Source organism: Struthio camelus, chromosome 2 (assembly GCF_040807025.1).
Source record: "Struthio camelus isolate bStrCam1 chromosome 2, bStrCam1.hap1, whole genome shotgun sequence".
Lineage (NCBI taxonomy): Eukaryota > Metazoa > Chordata > Aves > Struthioniformes > Struthionidae > Struthio > Struthio camelus.
This window is the reverse complement of record NC_090943.1, coordinates 166831792-166849391: the sequence shown is the minus strand read 5'-3', so window position 1 is coordinate 166849391 and position 17600 is coordinate 166831792. Positions and strand designations below refer to the sequence as shown.

General features: G+C 41.9%; 1 protein-coding gene across 2 annotated transcripts in view; it reads left to right on the top strand.

Moving 5' to 3' along the window:
• The window catches only part of FAM135B (family with sequence similarity 135 member B), a 223940-nt gene that overhangs the window by 189216 nt on the left and 17124 nt on the right, over nucleotides 1–17600 (top strand). The window contains exons 12-19 of one of the 2 annotated variants that reach the window (XM_068933385.1): nucleotides 3164–3318; nucleotides 5091–7161; nucleotides 8872–9038; nucleotides 10159–10250; nucleotides 13590–13687; nucleotides 13990–14141; nucleotides 14886–14996; nucleotides 17176–17289. In XM_068933385.1, coding sequence (XP_068789486.1) covers nucleotides 3164–3318; nucleotides 5091–7161; nucleotides 8872–9038; nucleotides 10159–10250; nucleotides 13590–13687; nucleotides 13990–14141; nucleotides 14886–14996; nucleotides 17176–17289 — 2960 coding nt within the window. Of the gene's footprint in view, nucleotides 1–3163; nucleotides 3319–5090; nucleotides 7162–8871; nucleotides 9039–10158; nucleotides 10251–13589; nucleotides 13688–13989; nucleotides 14142–14885; nucleotides 14997–15354; nucleotides 15495–17175; nucleotides 17290–17600 lie in introns of those variants that run through there. The other variant, XM_068933386.1, reaches the window with a different exon arrangement.

The window sequence follows — 17600 nt, the reverse complement described above, 5'->3', positions numbered from 1 at the left end:
CCCTGAAGACAGAGTTCAAGGAAAGCTTCTCAGATTTGAATTTCTAAGTAATGAGTGAGGTCCTGCAATATTTCTGCAGTGAAACAGCTTGTCACCACAGGGGGCCACAGAGTTATCAGTGTAGAAACCCATCTTTCAGAAATGGCTTCAAGGGCATGATATCAGGTCCTGTCATGATGAAGGGGCTTAAACATGGCATCTGCTTCTGATCAGCAGAAAGGAAGAGGACGCCTTTCTCAGAGCTGTCATTAGTGACATCGGGGACAATTCAGTGCTGGTGGAGAGAGCCGTGACTTCGTTAGTGGATGGGTTATACAGGGCTAGCTGGTTCTGCTACATTAAAGAAGCACTGTGGCTGCAGGGTCACAGCTGTGCTCACTTAGTCCTCCTGCATCAGGTTTTAAGGAAAGCTCCATGTCAGCATCCCCGGGTGACGGTACTGGCACTAACACAACCCTGCGCAGGAGGAAGCCTTATTGCATGAAGTGCCTTAATTTCTCCAGACACCCACAAAATTAGCCCACTTCCTGTAGACGAGAACTAATTTTTCCCCACTGATTTTCAGGGGAGGTTGAATACACAAAGAAAATAGCTTGCAAAACACTAAAAGTTGGTCTATATTGTAAATTTGGCCTATGCAGGCCAGAGTCCTCCTTTCCATTAGGTTGTGCTACACTGTACAGTTAGGAAAGTAAATGCTTGGAGTATTTATCTGGTTCATAGAGGCTCCAGCTGAGACTGTCTATCACTGTGCAAGGTGCCGTACAAACACATCAGATGATGACCTTTTTTCCCCACAGTTGTTTTTCCCTTGTTACCGGATGAGAAGTTTTTTTTCTCTTCTGGTACTGTTGTTGTAAATTATGTTGTGAATTTTGATATGGTATGTTAGGCAATCCCCCTACACGCATGACAGCACATGACTGCTCAATGGAGCAGTGCATTACCATTCTGAACATGACGGATATCCCACGTGCCACAGGCTGGGAGCCTCTAGTAGGTAACACATCCTCCCTACCTTTTTACAGCAAAAAATATTTTTTAAATAAAGTAAATTTTAACCAGTGATTGGTCCCAAAACAAAGTCTAATTTAGTTTATTGTTTTCTACATGTGGTCTATAGTGAAATGTTGATGCCATTAATGTTGGTGAGAACTTTATTAGAGAGCTAGGACTTAACTCTAAATACCCAAGCAAGACTAAGTACTTGGCTATTTTGTGAATCTTGTCCAAGTCATGGTTTAGCAATCTATGGCTTCCTTAACTTTGAGGGGGAAAAAAAAAAAAAAAAACCCACCAACCTACAGGTAAGAAAAAATGGTAGATAGCAACAGTTCTGTGCTGAAGCTGAATCTGATCTGCTGGTCTGAACAAGTTGTTTGTATCTGGACATAGTAATCTTCCATATTGACATGAGAACAGTCCATGCTGTTTGAGATTTGCTGTGTAATTTATGAAATGTGTTGCTTCCAGTTATCATATGGCAACTGCTTGCCTCCCACCAACAGCAATCCGAAATATTGCTGTTGTGTCGTCCTATGGCATGTGTCCAGAATTGCTTCCAGCTGATAGTCTATGAAAAGTATGTTGCCTTCCTCTTTATTCCTTAGGATACACAGACGAATTCATCAAAGACTAGCATAAATAAACAAACTTTCTATTTGAAATATGTTTTTCCTCATTTTTGAGGAAGATGCTTGCATAAGAATGTTCATCAGAACTAAGAATTACTGTATTTATTATAGCTAAAAACCCACAACTGTGTGGCAATTTAATCTAGCATCCCATAAACGAAGCTACGTAGCATTTGACATGGGTCAAAAGCATGCAAATGGACAGTTATTCTAGTTCTGACAATATGCGGTAGCTGGACCGATGAGTCTTAGGTCTTCTAGATGCATACCTGCGTGAGACATCTGCAGTGTTCTCCGGATCAATAGAAATGACATAGTTTGCCATTCAGCCTTCTTGGCCTCGCTGCGCACTGTACTCTGTACACTGTTCAAATAGATTTTTGGTTACTGCTTCGTGCATCTGAGTTTTTGAAACCCTTGCCACTGTCAGGGTGTCAGACCTCTCCTCCTGCAGGGATAGCCTGCTGAGGCATCCAGTCTCAGCCCGTCGTGGTGATCTGTGGGAGGACAGCAACGAGTTACGGTGGCTAACAGGAGCCTGCGGCAGGGCCAGCAGTAGTAATTTCTGAAAAAAGAGATAAGCTTTGCAGTAAGCAGTATGCCAGCTGTTGGCACCTCTAACTGAGGGGCAGAAATCAACTCACGGGACACCTCTCTGGAGTGCTGGGTACCCCCTTACCGTAGAATACTGCCTCTTCGCCTTCCAAGTTGTAGTCATGACAGAAAGAGGGGACAAAATATTGAGTGTGTATCTGCCTTCGTAGGACAAAGCCCTCTGATGTTGCTCATGGCCTCAGAAATTCAAGAGGTTAAAACTGAATTCTGACTGACAGTTTCACAGAATCATAGAATAAAGTAGGTTGGAACCATGGCAGGTTATCTGGACCAAACCCCAGACCAAACGTAGATTAGGTAGCTCAGGGCCTTGTCTGTCAAGTCTGAGGATATCCAAGGATGGTGATTTCACAATATTCCAGTGACTTACTATCCTCATGGTGATTTTTTTTTCCTAATGCCTAACTGGAATTTCCATTGATGCAGCTTGTATCAATTGCCTCTTTTGCTATCACTCCATATCTACCAGAAGGGTCTGACTCCATGATCTCTATACCCTCCCACTGGGGAGCTCCTGCAATACTTCTCTATACCTACTTTTCTCCCAGCCTGCACTGCTGCATGGGATTATTCCATCCTCGGTGCATGAGCTGACATTTTCCTTTATTGAACTTAATGAGGTTCCAGTATGCCTATTTCTTCAGCCTCTCCCTGAAGAGCAGCCCTGTCCTCTAGCATATCAACCTTCCCTCCCCAAGTTTGGTACTATCTGCAAACTTGCCAAGAGTGCGCTCCATCCTATCACTGAGGTCATTAATGCAGATGTTAAACGGTATTGCCCCAATATCAACTGATGGGCACCACTGCTAACTAGCTGCCACTCTGAGTTTGCTGCCTGGCTTGCAGGACTGACTGACTGAGAAACAGCACAGTAATTATTCTGATGCTCAATTGCTTTTGTACTACGTTGCCAGGATCCAAAGTCATGGGCAGATTTCTACAGAAATTCGGAGTTCGGAGTACTTCACCAGCATGCCCCCTCTGCCAGCAGAATGCCTCGACATAGACGGGGACTGGAACACACTCCCAGTTATATTTGAAGACAGGTACATGGATTTGCCCTGCAAAGGTGAGTGAAACACCTCAAAGTATAGTTTGATGAGGCAGCTTGAGCTGAGGGAGGTTCCACTTCCTCTTCCCTTCATGAGCTATCACTTACCTTAGGCTGGCTCTGGCACTCATCTGATTGCTTGCTATTCTGATGCAAATCACTAACACTGCTGAAAACTAACTGCTTCCACCCCCCCCCCCCCCCAAAGTTTTTCTGTGTCCTGCCTGGGGGATGGACGGGAAGGGAGATGGAGAAATGGGAAGGGGAGTAAGATGTTCCCCTTCAGCAGGTACAAGCCACCCGTTTGGCTTATAAGGTGGCATTGTGCCCTCAGGTCTGCGCTCACCATGTCTCCCAGGTCTTGCACCAGCATAGGTCCTTGCAGCAGACCGCAGAAGAAATCCATAAGGCCAGGTGCCCTCCTGAGCCCTGATACAAAAGCACAGAGCAGCCACAGAGCTGCACAGCCGCAGTCACACAGAGCGATATGGAAGAACAGCCCTGATGTTGCTCTCTATCAGGTCACACAGTGGCAGCCAGCTGTGTCTGAAGTCACATGGAGAGGGCAGCTGGGACTGTGGTGTAGGGGCCAAGAAGCTGGAGAGATGCCTAAATGCTCCATCGGCAATAAACAGGACTGTGCGTTTTCACCCAGACTTCCAGCTACCGACAGTGAAATAGGACATAGGATCTAATTGGGAAGGAGAGGGAAGAAGCAAAAGTCCCAAGAAATAAATCTGCTCCTGTTGTAGGAGGTGGTGAGGCGGCATAAAATTGAGGCTGTCTTTGTCACTGGTGATGAAGAAAGATCTGCGTGAGTTTCTCTTTAGTGTTACAGATTAGTCCTCTGGATTTTAACACAGCATGAGCACTACTTAATATAGCTAAATTCCTGTTTTCCCTAGCAGCAAACTATGCAGTATTTCTTGTAATTTAATATTTTTTATCTTCGGAGAAAGCAGATTAATTACAAGAGCTGGAGGTAAAATCTAGAAAGGAAAGAAAATCTTTCGGGTTTTTGTTATATTATAAATTTAAAGGAAAAACGGCACAAAGAATTTCATCCCTCGTGTGACATCTAGTGGTAGGAGAACTCGGAACAAAACGTCTCACTCAAATAATTTAAGCATAAAGCCCAACGCTGTCCTTAAAAGTCAGCATTGCTTTTCCAAAAAATACTCAGATTAAATTTTTAGTTAAGAATTAATTTAGTTCCACAAAGTCATGGTAAAATTTCACAGTCCTTGGTTCCATTTACTTTTTAACCAACCATAAGGTTAGCAAGGAAGCAATATGTGTTAATATAATGGGTGATCGTAGTCCAGCAAATATGGCCAGAGGTCCAAAATTTCCACTCTTTTAGCGTTATCACACTGCCTAATTTTGACACTGCTCATTACAGATATTTTAACTATTAAATTGACTCACAAGCAAGATCCGTACAATGTGTTATGTTCGATGACAGCAGGAGTGCAGAGAGTGTTATCTCAGACTGGCCTACTTTTGCTGCAGAAACTAGCAGTGTAGATACAATTATACTAGCAAAAGTATATTTTACTGATATTGTCTCTTTTTGCCTAAGCACAACTGTTTAGTGGGTGTTATTCTAGTTAAAAACAACTATGTACACCGTAGCATTGGCATTTGCTATATATATCTAAAATACAGGTAATTTATATAGTATAAATATGTATAACTTTTTAGGCCTTACTCATTTCCCAGAGTCCCACATCGTGTTGGGGTAATTTGTTATATTCTTGCAGGTATCACTTCTTTTTTCTTTCTTTCAGATCAGAATTTGGATGTTTTCCCAGATTTTGAGGTTCCTGCGAGTACCCAAATGGATGCAATAGGCAACAAGGAAGATTTTACATCACATGATGCCACTGCAATACTGAAAGGAGACTTTGGGAAAGGTACCCTGCTAATTCACACAGATAGAATAAATGGGAATCCCTCCTGCATATACAGTGGTACTGAAGGTGCTGCTTATGCAGCTAAAGGTTTAAACCAGCACTCCACATCTCAGGTATGTACAGTGAACAAAGAAGGCCAAAGGAAACCTGAAAATATTTTTCTTTCAAGTAAAGAAACTGCTTCTAATGCAGAACCAGGCAATACAGAATGCACATCAGAGGACTTTAAAACATCTGAGGATGTGTCATTAAAAGACAATAGACTTGCACCAGATGTTACCTATGGAGATATGAAACCTAGCAATAAGGATTCCCGCAAAAGTGAACCCGTGTTAATTGTTAGTGCTCAGGATGACTGCGGAGCATGTGGAACTGATGGCTTGGAAGACGGGACTGAATTACATAAAACAGCTGAATCTAGTCATCCCGCAAATAATTTCACTTCATCCGAACTTGCACTAAACGAACTAACCAGTCTTGAAAAACCAGTAGATCCAGACGCCAAGGCTCTATTACCTGTTTTGAAAGCTTTGCCCACCCACAGCTTTGAAGTGAAATTGTTGGCAAAGGAACAACGAGCTGAAGACTGTGAAGAATTTACCCTGATGTCAGGTGTTATAAAGAGATCCTCATCAATAATATCTGATTCGGGCATTGAAAGCGAACCAAGCTCGGTAGCGTGGTCTGATGCACGTAGCCGGGCTCTGGAGCTGCCCAGCGATCGAGAGATCCTGTACCACTTGGTACGGAGACATGCCATTCACCGAAATTCCCTGGAGGGCGGCCACACAGAAAGCAATACTAGCTTGCCCAGTGGGATCCAAGCATCACTCACGTCCATTAGCTCTTTGCCCTTTGAGGAAGAGGAGAGGGAGGTAGAGCTCACCAAACTGACCAAATCTGTTTCAGCTCCTCAGATCAGTAGCCCAGAAGAGCCTGTGGAGGAGATGGATATATCCAAACACAGTGAAGCACCCCCAGGAGCTTCAGGAGGAAACTTAAAAAGTTACATGGAAACTGAGAGTGGAGACAGACCATTAATTGTGAACTTTTCTGGATGTCAGATTGCCACTGAAAGTGGTCGACTAGAACCAGAAGGACATCCCAAACCCTCTGCCAAACACGATAGCAGTAACACTGAGTTACAAGGGGAAGAGGAGAAGGAAGGTTTTTCAGAGAGGTACTGTAGTTTGGAAAGAGCAAAAACACCTGTAACTCAAAAGCAGCTCAGAGATAATGTCTGTGAATGCCAACCAGTAGAGAGCAATGATGAGTGCAGCTTAACACCAAGTGCTTGTAGTTACTTGGACGTGAATATAGATAAGCTTGATATATGCATTGAGGATCCAAAGGATAAACCTAAGCCAGACAGTTTAAAAATACAGCAAGACTTTTATTCCGGTATTAGAATATCAGGAGAGGAGAATTTCTCACACGGCATGAAGCTGGTGCCGGATTTTTGCTATCCTGTTCCAGCTCCCTTGGAGACCTCCACTGAGTTTGGCTCAATGCGTGGAGAGCGTGGTCACTCTGCTGCTGATGAAAGCCTGGCAGTATGTGCAGAAATGCAGGGCTTACAAGAAATTGAGCTCAACGATTCACCCGCCTCAGCGCAGCCTGCTGCGGAATCCTTCCAAGCTGAACTTCCTCAGGAACCCGACAACCGAGAGCATAAACTTGTAGCTAATGGCACTGGGTTTCATTCGGTGACGTCGGAAGGGGTAGCGCTGGAAAGCAGAAAGGCTGTTGATGTGGTTAACCTGTCTGTCTCTTGCACTGCCACGTGTCTTCCCTTTTCTTCCGTGCTCAAGGAGACCCCCGCTATGGTCGGCTTCTCTTCAAAGCAGGCGGCGTTTCCCATTACGCGCCAGCCTCTAGGCTCTTTTGGAGTTGTCTCTTCTAGTTCCAACGAGATGGATGAAGAGGCCAATGAAAGGATGCTGAAGTAAGAATGTCTAATTAATTTCTTCATTACTGTTATCACAATGCTAAGAGACCCTGACAAAGTTCCGAGCCCTCATGCACTAAGCATAGTGTGTGCGTGCATTCAGAGGCAGTTGCCGCTGGAGAAGTTAGACTAAAATAATACAACTCGACAAATGGTTTTATTCAGAATAAATAATCTAAGTAGACAGCAAGGACTTAAACACAGAGATTTTCAAAGGTATTAGGTTCTTAAACCTCATAGAAATCCGTGGGAGTTAGGTGTCTAAATACTCTTACGGATCTGGCCCTCCACCATGAAGCCAAGGTTACCCAGAGCTGGGTATGGATCCCAGATAGCTGGTTCATCATTGCAGAACCATAGCATGTCTTTCTTTTCTGCTTAAATAATTGTACTTATTAGATAAACTGGGAAAAAAGAGCATAGATAGGCTGGCAGGGCCTTGGCTTCGGTTTCTGAAACTGGAAAAGGGGAGAATTAGCTTTCTGGGTAGCTGGGGAAGAGGCATTATTTTATTTCTTGCTCCATTTCCCACAGCAAAAGTGGCCATTGTGGCCTTTATTTCTTAACTGACCACCCAGTTCATGGATTGACATGCTAGCACATTTGATGTTGGTGTCTTTGCTGAGCTGAGGGAAGATGGTAGCACAGGAAGTTGTCAACCCATTCATCTGCATAAAATGTTGGTTGAATATGTGTTTGTTTGAGACCTAAGGCTTTGTTCATTTATTTTTTTAAACAACTTAAGTTTCATTTTATAGTTCCTGCTGTAAGCCCTGCTTAAATAGCATATTTAAAAGTAAGCACAACATTTATTCCTTCTCTGTGAAGCAGAAAATTTAAGCATACATTTGTGCAAGCTGCTGAATCCAGGGCCTTCAGTTCCATAGCTAGACCCTTAGATTTTTGGCTCTCGGGTCCCTTTAATGTAAGTAATTGTTCACCATCGTATCAAGTGGCCCTGGGCTATCCTCAAGCTTTCATGTTAATAGCTCCTAACCTGATTCATCCTAGTTTACTGCAAAAGTCTAAACGTATGCTCTAACTCTTAAGTTACAAGGGCTCTGCCTAAGTTTTGCTAAGCAAAGAAAGCGGCTGAAGTGTTTGGCACCATTGGATAGCAGAGCGCTTCGGGGTGAATGTGTGTGTCAAATTTTAGGCCTGCAGCAGCATACGGTTTAGCCTAATTCTTTCTTTCAGGACTGAGCTGCTCTTCCTCTAAGCTACTAAATATTAGCAAACAAAACAAAACAAAACAAAAAATCTACAGTCTCTGTAATAAGCTTCAGTTTTTCACATCCTAACTCCATGGTCTGAGGAATGGGGAGAACACCTTCCACCCTCTACATATGCATCTGATGCTATCATTTTGCTTTTCAATGTGGATTTGGCTGATGACATTTTTAAGATGCAATATTTGCCAGCTCTGCATCCTCTTCTCATTGTTTCAGCCTCCAGAAAATTATTGTTGGGAAATCCTTTGTATGTCTGACACTTGTGAGGTGCTAATGGGGTTTAGCTATTCCTCATATGTAAACAAGCCATTCTGGAGCAGATTTTCTTCCCTGCACCCTGATTTCTTTGTGTCAGAACTGACAGGGAATAGCATCCAGGCCTGTACCTTTAGAGTTGTAGGTTCTCCTCACTTCTTGTTGAAAGGTTTGTTGTTGGACACTCAGTTCTACTGTGATTAATTAATGTATTCTCCAGTTTTTATCAGGCCAAAGAAAAATTTAAAAAAGAAATGAAGATTGAAGGATTTCTGTACAGTGACTTATCTGTACTAGCTTCTGATATCCCGTATTTTCCACCAGAGGAAGAGGAAGAAAATTTGGAAGATGGAATTCACCTGGTTGTCTGTGTCCATGGATTGGATGGTAAGACCAGGCAGAATTGCTATGCATAATAGTCATTTTGGTAAAGACAGAAAAAAGAAAAAAAAAAAAGAAAAAGCAGATCTTCAGCAAGTATGAAAGAACAGAGATCAACAGAAAGCATTTACCTTAGCTAAGCGTTTAGTCTTGTATATGTTATTCAGTCCACTGTAATAAAGGATCTGTGTGAATATTAAGTATTTGCTCTAAGAAATGGTGCTGCACATTTTTGTTGGTTTGTTTAAACAGAATTCTACAGCAAAGTACATCAATCTTTACCTGCACAGTTAGAGTACATTACAATAACTCCTCTTACCATTCTGCAGATGTTTGCTGTTTAGCAGTATGTTATCAAGGTGAAAACATGATAAAAAAAAATACTACTATAGGGTAGAAAGTGATTGGCTTTAGAAAGTAGGAGAATAAGTATCATTATTCACTGTAGAGGTAGTATGGTCTGGAATTTTTAAAAGATATGCTTTCTAAGCAGAAAGCGGATATATTAAAGTTGAAACATCTCTTGAAAAGGTATTGTTTTTAATGGGAAAGGAGGAGGCTTTAACTTTGAGGCTACAGAGAAGGAGCAACAGAGACTCCAAAACGGCCTCATAAAGGGGAAGAAACAAACACTCCCTGGCTTGAGCAAGGACTTGAACTTTGCCATTCAATATCCAGCTGGCGGTAAGGTCCTCCTCAGGAGGTGGAGGTGTCGTCGTCTTCAACAAAATGAACAAAATGTTTCAGAAGACCTTGGAATTTACCTGATAAGGACAGACTCCAGCCTTTTAGGGGCTGCTGGTCTTACCTCGGCTTTCTGATGAACAGGAGACAGTTATTCTGGGCCTAATCCTTGCCCTGTCCTCCCCCTTGTTGACGTGGCTCACGTGCCCTGCAGCAAGCAGGAGCTGAGGTCCAGCTGTCCCCCGTGCAGCTAAGCAGGCTGTGGGTGATCTTTCTGTGCTGCTGCGCAATGTATGGTCATATTGCCCAGTGACCTATCTTAGCAGCACTTAAAAAGAGCTCTCCAGAGTCAAGGTTTGTAAGAAGAAAAATGCATTAAGTTGAATCTAAATTAGTTACTTTGCTGCTGAATTACAGCTGATCAAGTGCCATTTATTTCTAGGTAACAGTGCAGATCTGCGGCTGGTAAAGACGTTTATAGAACTGGGACTCCCCGGTGGAAAACTGGACTTCCTAATGTCCGAAAGAAATCAGGTAGCACAGAGCTAATTTCTGTATTCTTTTAGGTCCCCTGCAAGTTGCTGACGTTCCTGAAACAGGGCCTTCAGCAAGTGACTAGCTGGAAGAGGCAAAAGCACTGGGGAGTTTAAGCAATTTTGTGCAGGATTTAGCACAAAGGACTGGCTCCTGAGTTGACAGGGTGTTTAAACCAACCACAAAAGATTCCTAGCATTGGAATCAAAGGCACTTTAACTGACATCAGCATTTACAGGATTCTACCTTAGAAGAAGTTAATTGATTTATCCTGCCAGTTTGCAAACTTAGCAGCTCGGTGTATCTGCCTGTTGGATGCCATGTAACACAACACTGAAAGAAAGCAGCATGTTTAGTGATGTTAAATTCTCCCGAGGATGTGAAATACCCAGCTGAAGGCAGCAGGTGTTGTCATCTTCTTTTGCCACATCAGCCACTGTTTCTTCTGCTGGCATGTTTACGAGATTTATTTCCTCGAATGATAAAGAAACATCTTCCAGAAAAATTCATTGCTAGTATAGGCAGAGTAACAGAAATGAATTTTGTGCTTTGCTTTGCAATGAACCCATATTTATGCCATAGAGGGCTACCTTTATATACAAGATAAGGATTTCCAATGCCCAGTCAAAAGCATTACTCTGATTTATGAACAAGCCTGAGAAATGCAAGTGAAAACTTCCCAGCCTTCTTTGCTCAACAGCGTTGTTGTTGTTGTTGTTGTTGTTGTTTTGCAATGGCCAATTGGTGTTAGTCTGTGAACTTGCCACCGTCCAGGGCACATTCCTTTCAGTAGGAGATCAGCGCAGAGAACCTGAGCATGATGATGTTAATGGGGAGACGACTTCCGTCTTGCATCAAAGGTTCTCCTGATGTTTTCCAAGGATTAAAGGATTAGTTCTTACAAAATCTCTATTTACTTCTATCCAGAGCCCATAATTAAAAGATTTAGTTCTCCTTCTGTAGCGTGGAAAAATGAGTAAGTTCCCATGGCACTGGAAATAGGACCCTGGTAGCTTGATGGTTTTTTGCATGCTTGAAAGCATTCTGTCAGCCTTTTTTCCCTGCTCTGGGAACCACACTGAAAATCATTTATGAAATTAGTTACTTAGCTGAAGTTCACCTTCTAGAGGACAACGCAACTAACTCTTTTCAGGCAGGCATTTGTGCGATATTTGACAAGCTCAAAGAGACTGAGGATGGAGGCATAACCAGGTGAAATATGATATTGGATGCATTTCATTTGTGATTAACATTTGGGCTGGTATTTTTCCACCTTTAAACAACCTGAAAGATTTGGAATAATAAGCACAGGAGGAAATCATTAATTATCAATGCAGACAAAACAAAGAGGCAGGAGGTTAGTGGACTGTTTGTAGTATATGAGAACATTTATTTTAAGACAGGATTGCAAACTGAGTATGCTCATGTTTTCCTTTGCAAGAGCTGCAATTAGCGAGATGAGTTGTGTCACAAAAGCATTAATTACTAGATATGTTTGCTCTGAATAGCTGTTCCAATATTTGATGGTTGTTTTTGTGGCATCTCATTAGTTACAAATTTGATTTAGAGTTCTGTTGGATTGCCAAATGACACAGTTTTGAATAAGAAGATCTGCCTGCAGTTGTATAGGCTGGACAATATATTATTTGTTTTATTGTATCACAACTGGCGGCACTATTGCAAGCAACAAAGTGTTTAATCTTTTTCTGGCACCCATTCTCTTACTGAAAACTGTTGAATAGCGCACAACATTTCATTAAAACAGCCTAATAATTTTGTGATCACAGCCTTAGGGTTGACATAACCCGTGTGTCAGTGCATAATGCTGTAAACTATTTTTTCCTAGTAATCTGTTAAATCCTAAATGCCAAAAGCTTTTCTTCCACCTGCACAGCCTAGTGCCTAGAGAGGCTGAGCATTAGCAGTTCTCACTAGTGAAAAGTCAGGCCACTTTAATATCATAGTAATGACTCTGAAATCACTCAATCATATATTTTTAACCTTACTTTTAATAAATTAGTATAATATAGTATTAGTATATGTATTATATTAGAATAATATAATAAATGTAGTCAGCATGGACTCACCAAGGGGAAATCACGCTTGACCAATCTGGTAGCCTTCTATGACGGAATGACCGGCTGGGTAGATGAGGGCAGAGCAGTGGATGTTGTCTCCCTGGACTTCAGCAAGGCTTTTGACACTGTCTCCCATCACATCCTCCTAGGTAAGCTCAGGAAGTGTGAGCTAGATGAGTGGACGGTGAGGTGGATTGAGAACTGTCTGGATGGCCGAGCTCAGAGGGTTGCGGTGAATGGCACAGAGTCTTAGTTGGAGGCCTGTAGCTAGTGGTGTCCCCCAGGGGTCAGTACTGGGTCCAGTCTTGTTCAACGGATTCATTAGTGACCTGGAGGAAGGGACAGAGTGCACCCTCAGCAAGGTTGCTGATGATACTAAACTGGGAGGAGAGGCTAACACACCCGAAGGCTGTGCTGCCATTCAGAGGGACCTGGACAGGCTGGAGAGGTGGGCGGAGAGGAACCTCCTGAAGTTCAACAAAGGCAAGTGCAGGGTCCTGCACCTGGGGAGGAATAACCCCATGCAGCACTACAGGCTGGGGGTTGACCTACTGGCAAGTAGCTCTGCAGAGGACCTGGGAGTGCTGGTGGACAACAAGTTAAGCATGAGCCAGCAATGTGATTAATGTGTACAAGTATCTGCAGGGAATGTGTCGAGAGGATGGGGCCAGACCCTTCTTAGTGGTTCGCAGCAACAATAGGATGAGGGGCAATGGGCAGAAACTGCAACACAGGCAGTTCCATCTGAACACGAGGAAAAACTTCTTTCCTGTGAGGGGAACAGAGCACTGGCACAGGTTGCCCAGAGAGGTGGTGGAATCTTCTTCGCTGGAGATATTCAAAAGTCATCTGAACAGGGTCCTGGGCAATGTGCTCTAGATGCCCCTGCTTGAGCAGGAGAGTTGGACTAGATGATCTCCAGAGGTCCCTTCCAACCTTGGCCATTCTGTGATTCTGTGAGTCTATGAAATTGCAGGCCCAAGTTTTTCCCACCATGACACATCTCTAAGTTTAAAGTATAGTCAGTAGAGAAAGAGGAGTAACCATGGAAGGCAATTTAACCCCCTTAAAATATGAATTGTCTTCTAGAGGTCCTGTTTCCACGGCCTACAAAGGAGCCCAGGATAATTCTTGTCCTAACTAGAATGCCCAAGATTTCTTATGTTTCAATTTGAAAATATAATTGATGTATGATTTATATATAAAGCAATAAATGTAATACATTTTAATTCATCACCTGATTCAATTCTTTTTTCACCAGACTGATACATTTGCTGATTTTGATACAATGACAGACCGATTATTGGATGAAATTATTCAGCATATCCAGTTGTACAACCTCTCCATATCCCGGATAAGGTAAAGCATTCTGATAATTAATAGTCTGTAACTGTATGTGGTCTTAAGAAGCTTTTAGTGGAATTAGCTTTTCCAGAGGTGCCCTATGTCAAAAGTCTTTGAAGTCAGTGAGATGAATTTTTACACTGTTTTAGCTAGAAGAGTATCTAGGAGGCTGAAGAAAATATGAAACAAGAATTAAAAGTTGTTCATGAAAACTTTGGTAGAGTCCACTCAAGAGAACAGGTTATGCCACCCTTAAGTGTGACTTAAATAAAATACAGATTGGTTTTGTGTTAATGTAAATCTATCTTTCCTAACAGTTTTATTGGACATTCCCTTGGTAACGTCATCATTCGATCTGTACTAACTCGCCCCAGGTTTCGCTATTACCTCAGCAAATTACACACCTTCCTGTCCCTCTCTGGGCCTCATCTGGGAACCCTTTACAACAACAGTACTTTGGTTAGTACAGGTAAGAGTTAATGGGAAAGCTATGACTTGCTGTAGTCCCTGGCAGAGTGCATGAGAGAGCAGCGCCCCAGAGGTAGTAGTAAATTGTGATGACGTGAGTAATACACTGAAGCTATAGAAAAATTTTGCTGCAGACTTCAAACCCACAAAGATTTCCTGCTGGAGCTGGGTTCAGCATCATGCGGAGCTTGCAACCCGTTTCCTGAATCTGCGTATGCACACACGATGAAGAGCGAGTGCCAGAGTCCAGAGCCCATTTCTCACTCCCTGAATCCATCCTGCTATTTTGACCTGAGCTCTGGGAAGGTTGCAGTGAGCTCTGGGCTCTCAGTACTTACTACTAGATCCAGCACCATGCTCCCTGGAAAGGCCAGGGGTGCATAGCAGCACAAAGTGACCTTACTTCCACTATACTCTTCCACTTCCTTTTATACTGCCTATAAAGTCAGGCATCTCCAAGGCTTTGAAAAGACACTTACAGTGATATGTGAAATTAATCTCTCAAAATCTGACCTTCCTGAATCTTTATGCTACCATGATACTGGAGAATACTGCAAGAACCTTAGACTTTTCTTCTCGTTGATTAGCAATACAAGAGGAAACGAGGACTTAATACTGTTACAATACCACTGTCAGTGTATTCAGCTATAATTTATTATCATAGGCACATCTTTTTATCTCTTATTAATCCTGTGGTCAATAATTAGCAATCGTGGTAAAAATTATGCATCAATTGTCATTCCAGGCCTATGGCTCATGCAGAAGCTGAAAAAATCAGGGTCACTTTTGCAACTGACTTTCAGGGACAATGCGGATCTGCGCAAATGTTTCCTCTATCAGCTCAGCCAAAAAACAGGTAAGTAGTGCTTGAAGTGGGTGTGCAAATGTCAGGAACTTTTCTGGAAAATCGTGCTGTATTACTATGTTCTCCAGAAAGTAAAGGAAATCTGCTTTTAGTCACTGTTTTTTTCTGTAAATGTCCTTACTTTCAGTAAGATCCACTCTGTCTAATAGCTATTTCATCCGTGCATTTCCTCTGCAGTGGTCACCAGTGAAAATAGCTGCCAAATTGTTAATGCCAAATAAACCTTCCATGGTGCAGTAAACATGCATCTAAGTTTATATTCTGCAAGCAAGAAATATCATCCTTGACAGGCCACCATTGCTTAATTTATGCTGCTAGATGAAAACCATTTTTTCTTTTTTTTTCCAAGTTTAGCGTCTCTTGTCTCTAGGAAATACGATGCCGTGAGATGAAGAGGAAATTTTATTGATGTCTATTGTGACACCTCTGTACTACAGAGAGAGATGTATGGTCTAACACTGGAAAAAAGATGTCTAAACAGAAATCTTTTACCCTTTCCTTGATCTGTCATGAAGAACTAAAATAATTCAAGATTTTCCAAAGAAAAGAAAGCAAGCACAATCCATCTGTTCAAGCAAATATTTTTCTTCTAAGAGTTATTTTTAATATTGCATGTATTGAAACTGGTGCTAAGGTATACACTCACAGAATCACTACTTGATATTTAATTATCTTCTCATGCTCTGGTGCATTACTAATAGGAAACAAAGATTACATTAAGACAAATACAATGGTTTGATAATTTTATGAACACAGTTCATGACCTGATAAGTGAAGGGAAGCTGCTGTATCTTGGCATTACTTGAATTTCCTGTATAATTCCCTGGCTCTCATTTCTGTGGAGTACAGTGAGATGTTTACTTTATGACTGTCATGCTCAGATAAAATTGGGTCTACACAGGAAGCTAACATGATAGCTTCACAGCCAAGAATTCCCAAGCACGTGCTGTGAGCCAGAGCAATATGTTGTTTTGTTAGCTTAGGAGACTGGAGATGTAATAAGCTATAAATGAAGGTGCCGTCCCTTCAAAAGCAGGAAGTAGAAAGTTAAATGTCAAGAGGGTTGTCTGTAAAATCAGAATGATGCAGGTAGGTGCTTAGGGGAAAAATCTGAAGTAGGTCCAGACATGAGCGTATGATCTGGCATACTGAGTCAGAACAGAGGTCCCCCTAATCCTATACCCTTCTTCCAAAAGTGGCTGAGAGCACCTACAGATGGAGAAGTTGAAGGGGGTGGTATTGTTCCCTCTTTTCCAGATAACTCTTTGAGTATCCAAAAATTTCTGACTTTCTTCTTAAAGGAGTAGTCCCTGCTTAAAGATTAATTTCTTTCAATTCTCTTTGTGGTTGTCTTGGAAGAAAAATTGAACAATTGTTCACCACTGAGCCTCTTCCAAAAATTTTTTTGGATGTGGTAGCACCCGCTGTTGTCCTCTCCTACCTTATAGCCCAGAGTGGAGTTTACAAATTTAATTGGTTTCGTTGTAGGATGACCTAAGAAAATGATAGGCAGCTTCAGCCAGGCTTGGTAGAGGGAGCCAGCAGTACTCTTCCTTGTGGAAATGAGAAAAATCTAGAAAGGGAAGACCTGGTCCTGGACAGCTTTTCTGTGAGGGGAAGGGAAGTAGAAAGGTCAAAAATACAGTTCCCCTGTGTTCAGGATTTAGTCTCTGGGCTAATAGACTGTATCCATTGGACTGTGTCCGTTTTCCACCTCTTCTGCTGAATGGAGGTGACTGAGGGCCCAGGAGGCCACAAACAGAGGAAGCAGCACGAACCTGTATCCAGCTATATCCACTTATTTATGCAAGAACACCCATTGACTGTGGTGGGGATGTTCATTTTGTTTACAGTGTTTAGAGGCATAAATATTTGCAAGATTTAATCAAACATTATTTGGAACAGAAACAGTTCTTATTTTTCTCCTGATATACAGTTGACATATATGAGCATATATAAAGAACAAATAGTTCACAGAGGTAGCAGAAATATTTTTAAGCTGTTCTTCTAAGCTCTTCTTCTTTGTGCTATATATCAATTTTTCTTCATCTGTTTTGCACTGTAGATTTCAAAATGTGCATGAACATGACATAGTCATGCTGACATGGTTTATATTTTCGTTGCTGTGCATTATTGTGATGAATGTGTTTAATGCATTTGTTTGCCACAGGTCTTCAGTACTTTAAAAATGTTGTGTTAGTGGCCTCACCTCAAGACAGATATGTACCCTTTCATTCAGCAAGAATAGAAATGTGCAAAAATGCACTTAAAGACAGACACACAGGTATGTGTAAGATCTTTTCCATGTTTACAAAGCTGCTGAGGAATTGTGCTGGTTTTTGTGTAGCTGAGGTCATTGCATCAGAAGGGTTTTTCAGGAGCATGATGAAAACTCAAATTTTGTTTGGAAGGAAAGAAAGTGGAAGAAAGGAAGAAAGTGTTCTCTTCCCACAAGAAATGACTGAAATCAATAAAAAAAAAAAAAAGCTTTTTAAGATGCTCTTTGTCTGAAGACAAAAAATTTCAATCGGGTTGTAATCAAAGGGTTCTTACTCCTTCTTCTCCATCCCTCTGATTTATTTTAAGAAAAGTCAT